The sequence below is a fragment of the Etheostoma spectabile genome, chromosome 17 (genome assembly GCF_008692095.1).
Source record: "Etheostoma spectabile isolate EspeVRDwgs_2016 chromosome 17, UIUC_Espe_1.0, whole genome shotgun sequence".
Lineage (NCBI taxonomy): Eukaryota > Metazoa > Chordata > Actinopteri > Perciformes > Percidae > Etheostoma > Etheostoma spectabile.
This window is the reverse complement of record NC_045749.1, coordinates 16,938,269-16,956,106: the sequence shown is the minus strand read 5'-3', so window position 1 is coordinate 16,956,106 and position 17,838 is coordinate 16,938,269. Positions and strand designations below refer to the sequence as shown.

General features: G+C 41.1%; 1 protein-coding gene across 6 annotated transcripts in view; it reads left to right on the top strand.

Moving 5' to 3' along the window:
• Positions 1 to 17,838, top strand: part of macrod2 (mono-ADP ribosylhydrolase 2) — a 473,980-nt gene that overhangs the window by 426,946 nt on the left and 29,196 nt on the right. For 4 of the 6 annotated variants that reach the window (XM_032540523.1, XM_032540522.1, XM_032540520.1 and 1 more), the window contains exons 9-11: positions 9,775 to 9,853; positions 16,007 to 16,045; positions 17,728 to 17,784. In XM_032540523.1, the coding sequence (XP_032396414.1) occupies positions 9,775 to 9,853; positions 16,007 to 16,045; positions 17,728 to 17,784 (175 nt within the window). The remainder of the gene's footprint in view (positions 1 to 9,774; positions 9,854 to 16,006; positions 16,046 to 17,727; positions 17,785 to 17,838) is intronic. The other 2 variants (XM_032540524.1, XM_032540521.1) reach the window with 1 other exon arrangement.

Sequence of the window (17,838 nt, the reverse complement as noted above, 5' to 3'; positions counted from 1 at the left end):
TGGCTTCTGACATTGTTTTTATATTGTTTTCCATAACCGAGAAGTGATACTGTAACATGTAAATGTAAATGTGCTGTATTTATATAGCGCTTTTCCAGTCTTAACAACTGCTCAAAGCGCTTTTACATCTACAGGTAACATTCACCATTCACACACATTCACACTCCGATGCGCAGCACCGGGGGCAACTCGGAGTTCAGTGTCTTGCCCAAGGACACTTCGACAATGACTGCAGGGGCAGGGATCGAACCACCAACCTTCCAATTGGCAGGCAACCACTCTACCACTGAGCCACAGCCGCCCCATGTATTAACATGTATTAACTTCCAGCAAATAATCTTCTGTGTCTCTATTTATTATTGATTGATGTGTCTCGTAATTTTTATACCGTTTCCTCTACTTTCATAGTAATCCTAATGCACTGGTCCCTCAGAAAGCATTTTACCTTCTGCCAGTGTGTCACTGTAAATAAATCGGCCCAACAGTTCACATTGAACGAGAGGTTGTAAATTTGCTTGACACATCTGACAAAGTCCAGAGCAGATCTTCATTCCACTTTGTAAGTTATGTCAAACAGCACCTCTGCATTGAGGCTTGCTTCCCTGTTTGATGTCGCCCACACAGCCATATGGGATTGCTCTCAGGGATCGCTTTTTCTTTCTGTTTTTTATTTCCTGCCATTTCACTCATCCTGTGTTCTATTCAGCAGTGTGTAAATCTGCTATAACTTCGCATGGGCTATCATGGTACTTTAATGTAAAAGGGATCACCTTTTTGTTGTAACACATGCTCACTAATACTTTTACTTTAATTTTGGGGGTATTTCTTTATACTTTTCATTGCCTTGTAACCTTCAGTTCATGGTATTACAGGATAGTGTTTTTAATATAATGAGAAGATTTAGATTATAAGTGTGTCTCTATCTAGGTGGCAAATGGTAGACCATTTCTAAACTCTAGATGAAATAATGAGTACTGCTCAGCTGATTGTGCTATTTGGACTTGAGAGCAAAAAAGGGCATTAATGAAATTATTTGAGGATTTGGTGCCAGCTCTAATGCAGATGAGCAGGAAGAAAAGAGAAAAAAAAATTAATATTTCTGCCTGAACATTGTGTTGGCATCTTGCATGGGCTCGGCTATAAAAGTAACAAAGAGGTAATAGCTTTAGATAGAAGAGCATGTACATCTGAGGACTTTCCAAAGAGTGTTCCTCCTGACCTTTTGGCATTAACCTTCACAGGAAGAAAAAACAACAAAAATCCCTGCATGTGGGTAAAATCTCAGAGAGCTGACAAAGTTATTAACATTTCAATGTAGCGAGGGACAGCACAGCCCACGCACTTTCTCACTCATATGCATCCTCATGTTTAAGCACTTGACTGGAGAATGTTGTTAATAAGAATGCACAGGAAGAAGACACAGCTTAACTGCTAGCGGCTATAGAACAATCGTTTTTGCAGAAGAAACACAGACATGTTTGTAAGATAAATTACAGGTCACTGGTGCCTCTCCAGATTCAGGCTTGTATGCGGTTCAGGAAATTTTTGCCATGGGAAACTGTGATCGGATTCCCATTTGTCTTGCAGCTTTTGTGTAACGTTCAAACCGGAGAGGACCTGGCTGGATCACACCACATATTTCCTCCCAGGAAACCCCCTTAGAACCAGTCAGGCCCAGAGAGGGCAAACATGCAGCTGAAAAGGAGACGTGCCAAACAAGCACACAGAGACACACATTGACTACTCCAAGTCTAGCATACACAAGAAGGATTTATCTGAGGAATAGAAAAGATACATTTGAATTGTTTTATTTACCTTAGTGCACATCGGTGGATTTCATTTGTGTTCCCCCTACATAGACTCTCCTACTGGTCCCAAAAGGGTTTGACCTTGTTGCGAAAAAAGTGTTTCCATCTGACAAGATAGACACATTGTGTAATGACTTCGTCAACATGAGCGTAAAAGGTTTAGCTTAGAGGAAGTCTATACCTTGCTGCACACACCACCCTCCCTTAGGAAGGGCTGACTTGGCTAATATTGGCTTTCTCCCAGAGACTGAGTAGGTATTGACTAAATAGAACCAGAAAAAAGGAAAATATGAGTGGATCTGACAACCGAGCAGATAACCCCTGCGTGATCCTGGAGAGCAGATGAGCAGACACAGAGCCTGACACATCCGCACGAAGCACCAATCCTTCAACTTTCCATTTAATACTGCCTATTGGTGGTCAATAAGGGACTTGGGAGCACAGCAAAGGTGTCGGAGGCCAGTCATTGCTTTAAAAGGATGGATGAACACATTTAGGGGAAGATTGCAAGCAGAAAACATAGTGGGGAAAGGGCTGATACCACATCTGCTATGATTAGAATTTATTTTACAGTGAACAAATAAATGTTAGTTTCAAGATTTTGTTCAGTTCCTTAGAAAAATGTACTTTGTTTCCTACTTGCAGTATACGTATATGCCCAGTTATATTTTTGACCAATAGTAGAGCTGTGAAGCATTGTTCTGATTAGGGCGTCCCCATATTGCTTGTATTTAGAAAGGGTGTCCAATTGCATGAGGACACCCCTTTGCACAATAAGCACAGGGAGACATGCAGACGTTCTTGCCAAATGCAGAGGGACGTACTGTATTGGAACGGTGGGACGCTTGCAATGAACCAATAAAAAAGCAGAAGCAACACACTCAAAGGTTTTATAAGGTAAGAAATGCATCGGACATGTTATCTCCAGTGGGAGACAAAGATGTTGGTGAGAAAATTAAAATGATTTGTGTTTGTTGAAAATGCTACATTTTAACCAGAGGCACACAAACTCAGTAATGACTTTTTCAAGGCTCTGCATGCAGTTTGAAGATAGGTACAAGTGGACAGTGGCACAGCTCAGGTACTGGGTAATCTATTTGATCATGTTGCAAGTTCTCATAAAGGTAAGGGAACATTTCTCTACTGAACAAGAAGGAAAATACTACATTTCTATTTTCAAGCCGAACACTACACTTGGACATTTCTGGTACATTTGAACAAGTTCTCACAAAAACCCTCCCTACGCCATCATACACACACACACACACACACACACACACACACACACACACACAGCCTCATCAGCAGAGGTTGTTATAGGCCAGTGGCTGTGCAGAGGTCAGATCATCACCAATGCAGCCATGGATCATGGATACAGACCTCATATTAGTCCTTCCTTCATCATTCCCCTCTCACCTCGCTCTGCAGCTGCGCTACCGCTCATCTTCATGATTAGGAAAAAAATCCTTCTACTTTTCACTCACACCATTCCTTATAAACTCAACACACATCTTCCATCATCATAATTTTGTTATTGTCAGTGGAGTCTATTGCAGCATTGTTCACATGCCAAAAATATGCTGTAGTATTGTGGATATCAATCTCTCGAGGCCCTACTGACATTTTCCTTAAAGTTCCTCCAAGGTACTTGCAAGTCCTCTTGTTGATGGGGAAGGATTTTCATTACAGTCATTGCTTATGTACTACTAACATTTAGTGGCAGTAAGGTAATGTCAGTTACTGTTCCTGTGGGAGGTTATTGACATTTTACTTTACTCTGCTGGAACAAGCTCAACAAGAGGTAAAACAGCCACTTTAGAATATTTTTAGGTTGTTGTGTTTGGTGATCTTCTTGGCAAAATTTACTGGAGAATATAAAAACCCATGAAGCCTGTCCTTCTCTTTCAAACAGATTAAATGAAATTAATATGAACTGAAATACAAGGAATGAATTGTGAGTTTTTCCTGCTGAAATCCTCTTTTTTTTCTTCTTTCAAATCAGATAGCCCAGTGTCTCTGCTGCTGGCAGTGGGAGCAGGCAGAAACGGCTCAAAGTCTGTGTGATGTCTCTTTAACTTTGAAAGAACAAATTTTGAAAATGTGAGCTAAAATCCTAGATGCCTCAAGCATGCTGTAATACCATGCAGCAATGAAGTCTGAATGACACAGTAGTAGGAACTATTTGTTCAGCTCTAATGTGTAAAAGAAAATGTGAGGCACATGCAGCATTTGTTGAATTAACATACAAATTGCTGATATATTATCTTACGGATTTTTCCGAATCTAGCAAGACAGCATTTTCCTGTCAAAATGTTTTATATTCTGCAGTGCATAAACGGCCTTAGAAGCTCCATGGTGATGTTTTACACTGATTAAATAACCAGGCAGCTTACCAGAATGTTATCACTTGTACTTAGTCACACTGTGCTGAGCACTCATGCATTATTGTGTACATAAGCATTTACCAAAATCTGTCGTCTGTTTAGCAATATTAGGCAGACTTCATTGACTATCCTTATTGCCCTTATCGTGATTATGGTGAGCATCGAATGTCGACCGGCCTGGAAAGTAAGACTTTGAGCTCAGCATTTTCTTCCAGGCTTTGGTCATAACCATGCCTTCTCAAAGCCCAATGTCAGCCTTCTCCTTTGATGTTTGGATGGAGGCGTTTTGTTCAAAGGTATAACCTTTTCTGGGCACTTCTTTGAAATGATAATTCTCAAGCTTGCCGCAGGTGGAGCTGCAGCTCTCTCGGCAGACGGGGTCAATCAAAGTCAAATGGAGGAGCTACTCACAGTTTCAGCTGAGTAGACGGAGCCAACGTCTGGCTTTGGCTGTCACCAGCATAATACCTACCGCTGGTAAAGCCAGTGGACACTAACTGATGTCACAGTGACAAGCAGATTTTAAGGAGCAGGACGTGGCCCGGGTAGTTGTGCTGTCATGGTCACGAAGGATCTACAAATATGTATGAGAGTCCTGACTATAGAAGCCTGTCAGACCCAAGCAGAGTGTTTTCCAAGATGCAGAGGCTGTGTGTACTAGTGGCGAGGGGGACGCAGGTGTGTGTAATTACATCAGTAATAGCCTGGATATGGTCCACCTGCCTCAAAGTGAACCCTCTATCCAATCCAGCGCTGCTGACAACAAAGAAGACGAGCACTCGCTGATTATGGCTTTGATGATGCAGCTAGAAGGCTGTGTTTGATGGGGAGATATTTCTGGCTCAGGAATAATTTGCTTGAATTATTCAATCTGTCTTGAACAATGACATGTACTATGATTGTATGATCACATGTGCAACACTCATATGTCATATATGTCATGTCAGAGATGAATAAATCCTAAACACAATACATATTTACTGTGTGCATGTGGGAGTGTATGATACATACAGTTCATTATGCCCAGGCGCTGTAATGGATTTGGAACCTGCCCAGGTTTCTTTCCATCCAGTTGATGATGGTGTTTACTCAATACGACCTTGGTCATAAGCAAACAAAGCCAACAAATGAATTATTTCAGCCAGTGTTAGTTTGTATATCAGTCTCCTGTCACTGTTGTCCATCTGAATCCAGCCATTCAGATTCTTTTATAAGCCTGTGCCTCGGTAACAAGACAGCACAGGACACATAGACACAGAGCTCCCCTGGGTTTGGGCTCCAGCTGGAGCAGACATGCTAGGGCAACCTGTCCCTATTATTGTTTGTGACAGAATCAAGAAGGAAATGCAAGTAGCAAAAGTGCGTGTGTTGTGCCTGCACGTCACATTCTGCTGGCAGTGCCCCCAATGTAATTATGGGCATGGGTGGCCAGCTATGACAGCTCATCTGTCAGCCAGCCAATAGGAGTCTGGGGCACCTGGTGAGCCCTGCACCACAATGATGAGCCACAGATACACACAAATTAGAAATCGCATACAACGTTTCATGAAACAAGAGATGTGGGTAAAGGACACTTTCATAGTGGGTCATGCTACTCATTAACACTGTGGCATATGCATCTGCCACAAATTCACAGAGCTAGCCACTCCCACACTTGTTTCTTTGCATTTCCTGTGACATGAAAATGAGTTACAAAGGCGTAGGTTGCACCCCTGGCATTATCATTTTAATTACTTATTATATATTCCGATCCCAATTACAACTTAGATGCAATGGTTTTGAATTGATTAGGCTTGATGAAAGTGTTCTGCAGAAGGCTTAAATTAAATAATTGAAATTAGGTCCTTAACCTTGCATGATTAAATATTCCACAGTAGAGCATTAGTGTTGACAAACAACGTCTGCACCATAAATTAATGTCTTCACGCTGTAATAGAAATGTAATAAAGTGTGCACTCGCCTCACTATCAAAATTCACTCAACTTCTAGTTGTCACTTGTTTTCTAGGATGTATTGGGCATTAAATAATTAATAGCAAATATTTCAAACGTTTTACTTTAGTCTTTACTCAAAGTCATATCTAAAAAATGCCATTTTGATGTCCCTTTCTTGAGGAAACACACTGTTTCTGTCAAAATCCTTCCAGTCCGTTGAACTTTTAGCTTTTCCCAAAGTCGGCTGGATCTCAAAGAGGGACAGTTCAAGCCAAGTACAGCGTATTGCAGCTTATTGTATATAACACATTTCTGTCATGGCGACCATTCCTCCCATATGTAACCCGGGAACCCAATCATATTGTGCTCACCCTTTCGCGAAGGCCCTCCAATCAGGGATGAGTAATGACCAGGCAGGCTTGCATGCAGTGATCCCAGCTTTCTAATTAGTCTTCCATTACCTTTTTCAACCTTGGCGGCTGCAGGGTGCACGCTCAACACACACAAACACCACCATACACACACCTCGCAGCCTCAAACCTAAATATTGGGCCTCTTCTCCAGTATTTAGTAGCATGTTCTACTCTGAAGTGATCATGTACTTCATGCTCATTTTTCCACTAATGGGCCAAAAGAGTATGTTTTGTTTTGTTTGTATTTCTCGTGGTGCTATTTCATGTACTTCACATTTAAATATAAATACACTCTTACAGTGTAATGCTATTTTGTGAATCATCTTTTCTCTTTTTATGTATGTGTAATTATTGACATAAAGCAAGTAGGAAATATAGTGAGTTTGTGTGTCATCACTAATCAATGTGATAAAGAGCGAACAATGTATTATATTTGTATTATGAAGTGTGTATGATTGAAAACCTCTGGTGCATGTGATTTTAGTTCAGACTATTATTCAGGAAAATTGTCTCCAACTATTCTTATACAGTAGATTCTTTGTCTATGACTATACGGTACTGTATGTGTGCATGCAGGAGACACGCTGTCTCTGGTTGACTTTGATGTACAGACTGTTAGAATTTCTGGTTATAAAGAAAAAGTCACAGGTAACCTTCTCTGTTGTATTTGATTCATTTTAAACTGTTAAGAAGGCCCGGCCTGCAGTTTGTTTGGATACAGGCAGAATGTCAATGTCACAGACCATTCGATGTGTTTCTGATCTTTAGAATAAAAGAACTTTCCCAAGTCTTCTGCACAATGTGGACATGCTTTAACAGAACTACACAAAGAGATTGACAGAGAGGGGAAAGGAGAGTGAGATTAGAGTCTTCATGACATGGAAACTAAGATTTTCTATTTTGTTTTGTTTCTCAGAGTTGTTAACTCAGAATAATATTTCTTCTTTTCTTTTTTAACATTAAACACAACATAGGAAAATGTAATCAACATCAATTGTGTGTGTGTTTCAATGAAAGGCATGAATTCATGAGTTTCACAGTGGGCATTCAGTTTCAGAATGGAACTCCATAAAAGAGTAATGGAAATTCCTGGGGAGCTGCTGTCCTGTGGCCTTCCAGCACCCAGTGGTATGCGCTATCTTGGTGTATTATCACTTTTCTCACAATCTGTTTGTCAGCGAGCCCACGACTTCAAAGGAGACTTTGAACATTTTTTGTTGCGGTTGAGAGAGTAAGTCTACATTTTATGAACAAAGCCCCCCCCAAGACATCTAGCAAAATAAAATGTTACCATCCTGGATGCAGCTCTTAACATTTACTCCAAAGCGCGGTTCATGAACTATTAATAGATATATGTCTGTATGAGCACCAGTAGGGTGCCTCTTTGAATCAGATCCTTGTGTTGGGTAGGGTTAGAAATGGGGCTAAAGCTGGTAGGCTCCCTTTATTCCGCCATAACATCAGTATCCTGCATGGAAGAGGATGGGGGGGGGGGCAGAAAGCTACCATTATGGTTATAGTTGGTTGTAGTTGTGTAAAATTGCCATTATTCAGTCAAGCCATTATCTGCTGTTGTGGTATGTAATGCATCTCTGTGACTGACGCCTGCACATCTAAGACTCCATTTGAGGGTGAAAGTGAAAGAGGTGACCTCTTTCTCTGCAATCTTTCAAAAGCTCTGTAAATGACATATTTTAGACTCAGTGGTCAGTGCGTATATCAGTTTTTATAAACCAGAATAAATTCTAACACGCAGAGTTTTGAAATTGAGTCGTGAAAAGTGGCATATATTATTTACATGTCATTTTTAGGTGTATGTCTGGACTATTGTAAGTACCAGATACCATGATGCGCTCCAACTTCCAACATCCCCTTGTGCTTTCTGGAATCCCTTTCACATTAAATTCGATTATTTGAACGATGTTGACTCTAAAGGGTGAAAAACAAAACTGTTATCAGATTTCTACTGACCTGACTGATCAAGTAAAATAGCTCAAATAGGCTGGAAGTTAATTAATAGGTACTAATTTGTGGTTATAAACTCCTTGTTGAGTCTTAAGAGCCAGTGAACTCATTCAGAGTTTTGTTGTTCTGTTCATCAAACAGAAAGGAACTTCTCTGCTTTCTAATCGGTTCTCCTTGTAGATGAAGGTGTAATAAGTTATCAATAAAAGATGTTTCTTTATCATCATTTTATGGCATCGTTTGCTGTGCTGCATCAACGGCAAACTTAAGCTAACTTTGTGGTAACGTTCAAAGGTTGGTTATCTGTACAAAAACATAATGCCAAGGTTTCGGAGTGTGAAGTTTCCGCTTTCAAATAATGCACAAACGATTCAGTACACAGTTAGCATATTGGGAACATTGTGAGCAAATAGAGAAGGCCAGGTCATCCTGAGTGATTAGAAGGTTTTGAATCTCAGTAGGCAGTGAGAAAAAAGAGGTGTGACTGGTAATGTTCAACACCCACTACTCACTACTGTAGCAGACCTTTACTTTGTCTTAGCAGTCACTGTATACAGTTTCTTTCCAATATTACAGTTAGTGTGTGTTGTTAGTATTGTCCACGTAACTGTTCCAAAGTTGTCCTTGGTAGGACTTGCTGTTACACAACTGCACAGCTTTGAAACACAAAATCTAGAATAAGAAAAAGAAATGATTGGCTAATGGTCCTTTTCGAGTTTTGTGCTTGTCTTCTAGTCTATCTGACTTCTTCTATCTAACTTCAAAAACTAAAATATTTATTGAAGATGATGAAAATAACTCACTTTTTTGTTTTCCATCAAGGGTGACATTGTTTGAGTTTTCAATACCAAATGTACTTATTCCATGTTGTTTTTCATTTCAACATGGAATTGTTTTTCTGGTCCTGAATAAAATACTTTTCTCTTGTAATTTTCAATTTGGGTGAAAGTATTCTCCATTGCTCATCTTATCTCATCTTAATGTTACACTTTAATGTTGTTGCACTTTGTCTGATACTGATAGCTCTGCTCAAACAATGCACCCATTCAATAATGCTTATTCTGATGTAATTTGCTGAAATGTTCACTCTCAGAGGGTCTAGTTTGGGTGGTCTTGATTAGGAGGGTAACTAATTAGATTTCTGAATGGCTATGAATATGGCCTGCTGGTGCAGACAACCATCAGATCTAAACTTGCCCCGGTAGTTTTTCTGTCATGTTTGTTTTAACAATGACACATATTGCTCTTCTCTCTTTTTCTTCCTGTGCAGATCACACGGGTCATTTTCTGTGTCTTCCTTGAGACCGACTTTGCCATCTACAAGAAGAATATGTCTGTCATTTTTCAAGGTATGTGTGTTAACTACCAATTGACTGGACTGCATCTCAATAATACCATATCATTACGTTTCCTCTGTTACCCTTTGCTGTTTTGTGTAGAACTAGCTCACGGATAGATGAATGATTTATATGCTGTGTTTTTCCAAGGCCTCCTTTTGAAGGTTTTGTGTAGTACTTGATGCCAGCACCTGCCTAATTGACCATGTGTATAGACCAAGGCAACTTTGCTGCCTTGTTTATCCTGGAAGACATCTGCAGCAAGAGAGATGTTGTTCCTGGAAGCAGTGGTATAAGGACTTGTCAGGCTTCGGTGACAACTTTAAACAAAAACAAAGTCAATGCACCCGCACAACCATTTGGGAGAGTAACAGTGAGAATTTATGCTGACAGTTGGTAAAACAAGTGTCAGGATTGCCTTAATAGGATTAGAATAGTAAAATGAACCAGCAAGCTGATATTTTGCTTAATTGTTGATATTCTGATGAGACTTTAATGTCAGATTTGATTGACTGTATAAATTGTCCTTGGCAGTGAACGTCTCCTCCAAGAACTACAAAATTCAGGAATGCATAGCAGCCACCGATCGTCCTTGTGAAATACACAAACATCCATTATCTTCTGCTCCCACTCTCTTATCTATCTCTCTCTCTCTCAATGCCCTTCCCCCTTTCACGCCATCATCTTTTTTTTCGGGGGCCAGGAGCAGTCACTAGCTCTGATGGGGGCTCCACGGAGGATTGGTTTAATAGCTGGGGAGCTAAAAGAGGCTGGCTGGCTTCACCAGCCTAGCATTACCTCCCATTTACCTCACTTTTCCCTCCCCACTGAATACCGGCTCTGAGGCCATCTCGCTGCTCCCAGATGGAGAGTGTTTTGTTCCCCCTGCTCTCCCGTCATCTGTCCCGCTCCCTACCCAGGCTTTACCCTGAAAGATTACATTCTGGGGAGAGACCTTAATTATAATGCCTGCCCCATGTACCTAGCACCTGTCTCATCATATTAGTGCTCTGAGATGAGAATCTGGAGCTGTTGTTCTCCAGTTATCAGTCTCGCCATTTACAAGTGCTGTCAGTGGATAAATGCCCTAAATCTCTCAACTATTGGGAACATAGAGGAGACAAAACAACAGGCTCTGTGCAAGCCACAAAAGGGAAATCAGAAAAATTCTGAGAGCTACACTATTAGAAGACAACGCTTTAAAAACTATTGTTTACCATCATGCAATGAGTTGCTAATGAGGAAAACAGAGGTCAGTCTTTGATTAAGTTCGGGGTCGTTCCAGAAGGCTACCACAGCCCACGCCATGATGTCACCCTGAGCGCTCTTCCTCATCACAGTATCTCGCCTGTCACATGACCTTTCACCTCTGGGGAGCCACTTTTTCAGAGCCACCTTTATCGCGGACGTGTGTGTGTGTGTGTGTGTGAGAGTGTGTGTGTGTGTGAGAGAGATTAATTCCATTATAACCCTAGTGGCCAACTAAGTGTGACATTCCCACTCAGGGTCATTGTCTGAAGTATGGCAGATTTCTTTTACACCACGCTTGCCGACACCTGCTCCAATCTTTCACCTCATGTGCTTGTTCAAAGCTTTTACCATTCTCTACAAAAACAGATCTTTTAAGATGTTCCAAAAAAAAGATTTAAAGATAACGTAATTACAAGGGCTGTGATTGTAGACTAGACATTTAAGTAAGGGAGTGTATTCATAGATTTTATCCAGCCAAGCTGCACCACATAGATGAGTTTAACAGTAGTCGATTGGTGTGCTTGAAAGAAAGAAATGCTGATTGGTATGATTGCACCATGTAGGGAATGCATAACCCTGTAGTGTGAAAAGACTTGCATTTAGCCTGCACAGAGTGGCAGTAGTGAATCAGAAGCTGTGAATTAGCTCTGCAGGTGTGCCTGTAAGCTTTCTGAACATCCCATCATCCTCACTGTTAGAGACAGATTGTCAGGTAGATCTTGCCGCAACACTGACTGCATCATAGAGAGGCCTAAGACAATTCTGTCGTCTGCTACATGATCTCGCTTTCAATAACGTAACGCCATGCACTGTAAATGGTTAGCTCCCCAACCCTATATTCTCTCTTTTGCACATCTCATTGTTCAGATGCGACTAGTCCATTACCTCATCCCTCCACTTTTTATAATTCTTCCTCATTATTTCAAGGAGGAGTGTCTTCACAGCCTCCTCTATCAGCAAACCGTTCTGGAGCTGTTATGTGATTATTCGCCTTGATCTTTCTGTAATTTGTTTCTGTGGTTGTGTGAAACTCAGGATCTTCCCTGTGACATTAGTTTCAAGCACGTCTAGAGCTAAGAGCGGGCACAATAGATTTTTTTTTTATTGAAGTATTACTAGTCTCATTTTTCATTGTATAGCTGCTTTTCTCATATTCAAGCAATCTGTCAAGTGACAATGACTGGAGCAAGAACGTGTAAACAGGACATTTGCATACAGGAAATTGCTTTATTACAATGTGCATTCCCACAAGCTGTCACTGTGAGGGAGCCAAAATATGGTAACATCTCTGCAGAAGGAGGAAACTGAAAAATAGCCTGTGCTCACAAGAATACTCATGCACACCTGCATACAGGCACATGAGCTACGACGCACAAGCACAAACATTTAAAGTTGGAGGAAAAAGGAAAGGAAGTTGCACCTAGTTGAGTATTGAATATTCAAACATTGACATCACAGTGAAACATTAGCACAAATGACTGCAGTGGTTTGTGCCCAGTTTTCAAACAGACTCACCAGAGGAACTGCTGTTTCGTCAGTAATCGTGGAATTTTCACAAATAGACAAAGGTCTTTTTTATGTATGCCAGCTCAAGGAGTACTTGAGTTTGGAGTTATACGATGTGTAAGAGAAGCCTCTCACACATAAATACTAAAAATATGCAAATAGACAAACAAGCTAATACACAAAGCAACTATACATAATGCTTTTGCCTCTGTAGTACCATTCAGCACCTCGACAACGTAGCTCATAACCAGTGATATAATGACCTATTCATTACTTTGAAAAGCCATAAACTGTAAACATCTCAAAGGTGCTATGATAATCTTGCTATCTGGTTGGGAGGAATATCCATGTTTGCATCATTTGAAGAAATACACGCACCAAGAAGCAACAGCCAGAAAATCTCAAGGAATTACCGCGGTTGTATTTTTAGCAAAAGTATAACCATTAATTGACAGAGCTTAAGTAATGCAATTAATCATATGCCATGATTCTATTAAGTGTTCAGATTGGTTCATAGATAGTGATTGACCACATGCTTGCTTTGGCGCGTATTATTTGCGAGCATGGAAGCAGTCAGGCAGCTGTGGTTGTAGAGAGTAAAAGCATGTTGAAATTGATTCCGGGTACACTCCTTCACTAATATGATCCGGGTGGCTGCCCACCAGCTGGGCTCCATATCTTCTTCTCCTCAATCAGCCACAGTGCTGACAATATTAACACAACCCACAGATCTGCAGGGGCTGCTGCATTCTCCTCAACTGTTTCACTGACTTTCCAATTGACATTTGTTTCCAAGGCTCTTAATACACACTTCCTTACTTCCAACTCCACAACCCACACACCTACCCCCACATGTCCATAATAGAAGCTTCTCCTCAACCCCCACTGCTTTGGAAGAAGTAAAGCTGTGATATGCACACACTTCTACCACACACGCGTAATATGCGGACAGAGGAGATGAAGGGCTACAGGAACCCTGTGAGGGGTGAAAATTAAGTCTGTGTTGCTTTCACAAGGCTATTCCTCGGGGCAGGGAAATGAGGAGACCATGGTGTGTTAGTGATGTGATTGTCAAAAAGCATAGTGGCTTAGAGTCTCTCAGTCAGCTTTGGCAGATAATGAGGATTCAGTTTAGCTCATCATATGTGAAAATGTTCACGTTTGTGCATAAATTACAGACGTGTAGAAATTACAAAAGAAGACTTACATATCCTACTACCTGCTTGTCAACATGTTGATTTTTTGTCAGACAGGATTACTTTTTTGATAACATAGAGGTTTAGAACTCTAGAATGGCAGTAGTAGAGTTTCATGGCAAGCTATTCCAGCAAGTGAGTGAAAAGGGTAAGAGAAACAGTTTTTTCACTTTCTTGTCAAGAATTTGATGAAAAGATTAATGCGTCTTTCCAAGAGTGAGATGTGAGGAGGATTGATTCGACTACTCAACAATTGGCTTAGCTGAGGAAACTAGCTAGCCTGGCTAAAAAGTAAAGTAAACAAAATATGCTGAAAAACAATAATAAAGTGGACGCCGAGGGAGCTCACCTGGTTGAGCGTGCACCCCATGTCCCAAGGCTCCGTTTTTAGCGCAGCGGCCCAAGGTTTGATTCCAACCTGCGACCCTTTGCTGCAAGTCATCCCCCTCTCTCTCCCCTGTTTCCTGTCTACTATCTGTCCTATCAATTGAAGGCCAAAATGCCCCAAAAAAGCACTTATAATTAACAAATTAACACTGTTTGCTTGCGTGATATGTACATCAATCTGTAAAATATGTAAAAACAAGTTATAGTTTTACAGGGTTCTATGTGCTGGACTGTTTCTTGGCCAGATACAGTGGCTTCTTGGAGTTTTGTCATCGTTTTGAGGTTGCCAGGCAACCAGTGGAGAAACCAGGTCATATAACAGGTTAATTAGTGAGCTAAGTTTCATTTTTAGCACACAGAAATGACAGTGGCATTGATCCTCTCATCAAACCCTCAGGAAAAAGAAAATTAGCATATTTCTCCAAAATGTCAAACTTATGAACAGCTGATAGTTTCTCTCATCTGTTTCAGATCATAATAGTGTTTGTTAATTTAATCAAGATCAAGAAAGCCATAGAGTAAACTAAGAATCTCTTGTGTGAAGCTGCGATTGTGTTGTCTTAACCCCTAGGAATAAACAAAGGTGTAATATATTGTTATTCCAATCCCATTCATATCCTGTGCTATCAGCAGTGTTGAGCAGTGGCAATAATGTTATAGCATGTGGCAGTAGTTGGTACACCCCATGTTTCCATTCTTGCACTATTGTTATACTGTATCAGTGGGCCATCCTTTGTTTCCCCAAGCAGGGTTAGATTAATGCACTGTACCCTTTTATTCAGTGTTATACAAAAGAAAAGTCTGTCGCTGGATCCACAGGGAGCTTTGATGGTTACACTTCTACAGAACAGATGACAACAGCCTTTCATCAAAGCTAACGCTTTCTTTTTCTTGTTAACCACAGTGCAATCATTGCTCAGGCTCGTGCACACACACACACACACACGTATAGTCATAGTATTGTCACACCATACACTATGAACCGGGCATAATAACACACAAGCTCACGCATACTATATATACAGTGGCTTGACTCAAAGAATGTTACATGCTGAGATCTGAGTGTGTGTGTTCGTGGGATGGGAGCCGGGATCCGTGAGCAGGCATCCACAGTTGCTCACTCCCTGTCTCTCCCTCTGCAGTTCCTCCCGCTGCAGCATCCATGGTCTCCTTCTCATCTCCCACTGTGCAACTCAACTCATCCACCCAGAAATACCTTTAGTTCTCTTAGTCTGTCTCACACAATAGACGTATAGAGAAAAGAAGAGAAAATCAAAGATTTTTTTTTTTTTTTTAAAAGGCGCAGTTGTCCGCCCTAGCCTGCCGTACTTGTAATTTGAGGAAATGGGAGGTTTTCTGTAATTTATGGTGAGCCTAGTTTAATTGAAAACGAATGTCTCGTGAATGTGACCCCCCCCCCCACCACCACAAACACACACCCACATACAGTCATTTTGTGTAATAACTCACTAGATCCAAGGCTGTCTGGTGGGGGAATGCAGGGAGGCTGTGAAGAGTTGTTGGTAAGATTTCGGAGCATGGCAGCTGGTATGGAGTGAGGGGAAAGAGTTTCAACAGCCAGCTTTTGAACACGTGAATGGGATGTGGTTTTGCTTTTAGTACCAAAAGAAAAATCATATTGCAATCACATATTGAGAAAACACTGCAGGTTTTAGTTTCATAGTTTGACTGATCTAAGCTGACAGAGTATGGCATTAAAATACTGTGCTCTAACATTATAATCAAGGAGACATTGTGTTGACATCACTGTATGGTACATTATAAAATAGCATGGTTTGACATGCTGTCTTTTCCTCCCTGCCAGACAATGACACAGAGGTTGCAGAGGAGCAGCTGAAGGAAGGTGAGTGACAGAATATTTCATGGTTGCCTTTTTACCTTAACACCTCCATTAAAGCACACAGAGGCTGAGTGAGTGGCGTAGCTTGAACTGGTGACAGTGATTTGCTAGGTTTTATGCAGTAGATGAAATTGAATGTTTATTCATTTGGTGACGACTTGGATCCCAGGCCTGATTCATCGCCGTTAAAAATATTTCATGTCAGGTACACTACATTACAAGAGCTTATATCCACAGCTAATTCCCAACACTGTTCTCTTCATCCGGCTTACAAGCACAATACCTTTAGACCACCAAAAGCGAGTGACAAAGAAAAAACAGAAGAGCAACATTACTTCGCAGAATGCACCAGGCGCTGGCACAAACACAACTGTCAGTGCATAATGCTTTTATCACTGCACCATCTTGGCACACGGCCTGAAACTCCCAGATACTGCTTATCAGGATAAACTATTGACATTTGTCTGTGCACTGATGTCCTGAATACGCAATGGCTCAAAGAGAAAGCCTCACGGAAGTGTCTATATTGTTCGAATAGCAGAAATTATAAAGTTCAGCAGCAGTTCCTTATTTTTCTCCTTGGTAGACAAAAACATTTCATTTTAACAAAATGTTTTATAAAATTTCCTACCTTTAGCAGTTTTCTCCAAGGTAACGTAGGTCTTAGAAAGCCGCCGTTGGCAAGCTTTCTTTACGAGTACGAGGGGGATTCAGAGCATGGGCTTGCCAGCTTTTAATGCTGTGTCCCTTGAAGACGTCATTGTGCATGTGCAACCAACTAAGCAGAGAGAAATGTTAGTTTTACTGTCTATAGAAGGAAGTCTTCAGATCACTGTAGATGTAGAACCCAGGGTGCTATCAAAATGTTTTTTTCTCTGAAATTTACCCCCATGATTTGCCAATTACACGCATCTGTGTTTTCAATGAGATTCCATTTTGGGTGAAGATAAAAGGGCTGTTTTATAAGTGCACTGTAAAATGTGATATTAGAGAGTGAAACAAAGTGCACGTAATGGCTAACTCATAAAGGCTAGAAGGAACTGCATTTGAGAGTTTGTACTATGGTTAAGGGCCTGAGCGACTATTTTACACTGCATACTCTATAATAACATAGCACCAGACCATATCAAGCCAACTGCAATAACCCCTTATAATTCCTAGCTCTGTTGTATTATCATGCCAGCCCCGGTCCAGTTTGGCCTTGTTTGATGGGCCTCTTCGCCAGTGCCACAGACTGGCCTTTTATTCTGCTCCATCAGCCAGAGTTTGAATCAGTGAAGTCTGGAGCTTACTCAAAGGTTCGAATGACTGCCAGTCTCTCCTGGAATGGTGCTTTTATCTCAGACTGCGCTCTGGAGTTGGTCTCAAAGCCTCACATTCTTTCCTTTCTCTCCCACAGGAGTCATTTCTTTTTTGTCAGGCAGGTTTTAAAACAAAACAGTGTAAGAGCCATTGAGTGGTCCCATAGGCTCTTGTAGCGTGGTCAGCCATGGCAGGATGGCCAAGTTAGAATAATCGCTGCTACGATGAGTGGGGCTTGCCAAAAGTCTTTTATTTACACCATCTCTTATCTAACAGTTCCAATTGACAAGGTGTCACGCCCTTCGCATCCTGATGGTGTTGGGGCGGGGGGGCTAAAGATGCGTCACTCCCCCGTTTGTATATCACCATTTATTTCTGTTTAGTTACAGATAACACATCCACGCAATCCACAACCAAGGAAGAGAGTGAAGACAGTAGAGGTAAGTGTGTGTGTGTGTGTGTGTGTGTGTGTGTGTGTGTGTGTGTGTGTGTGT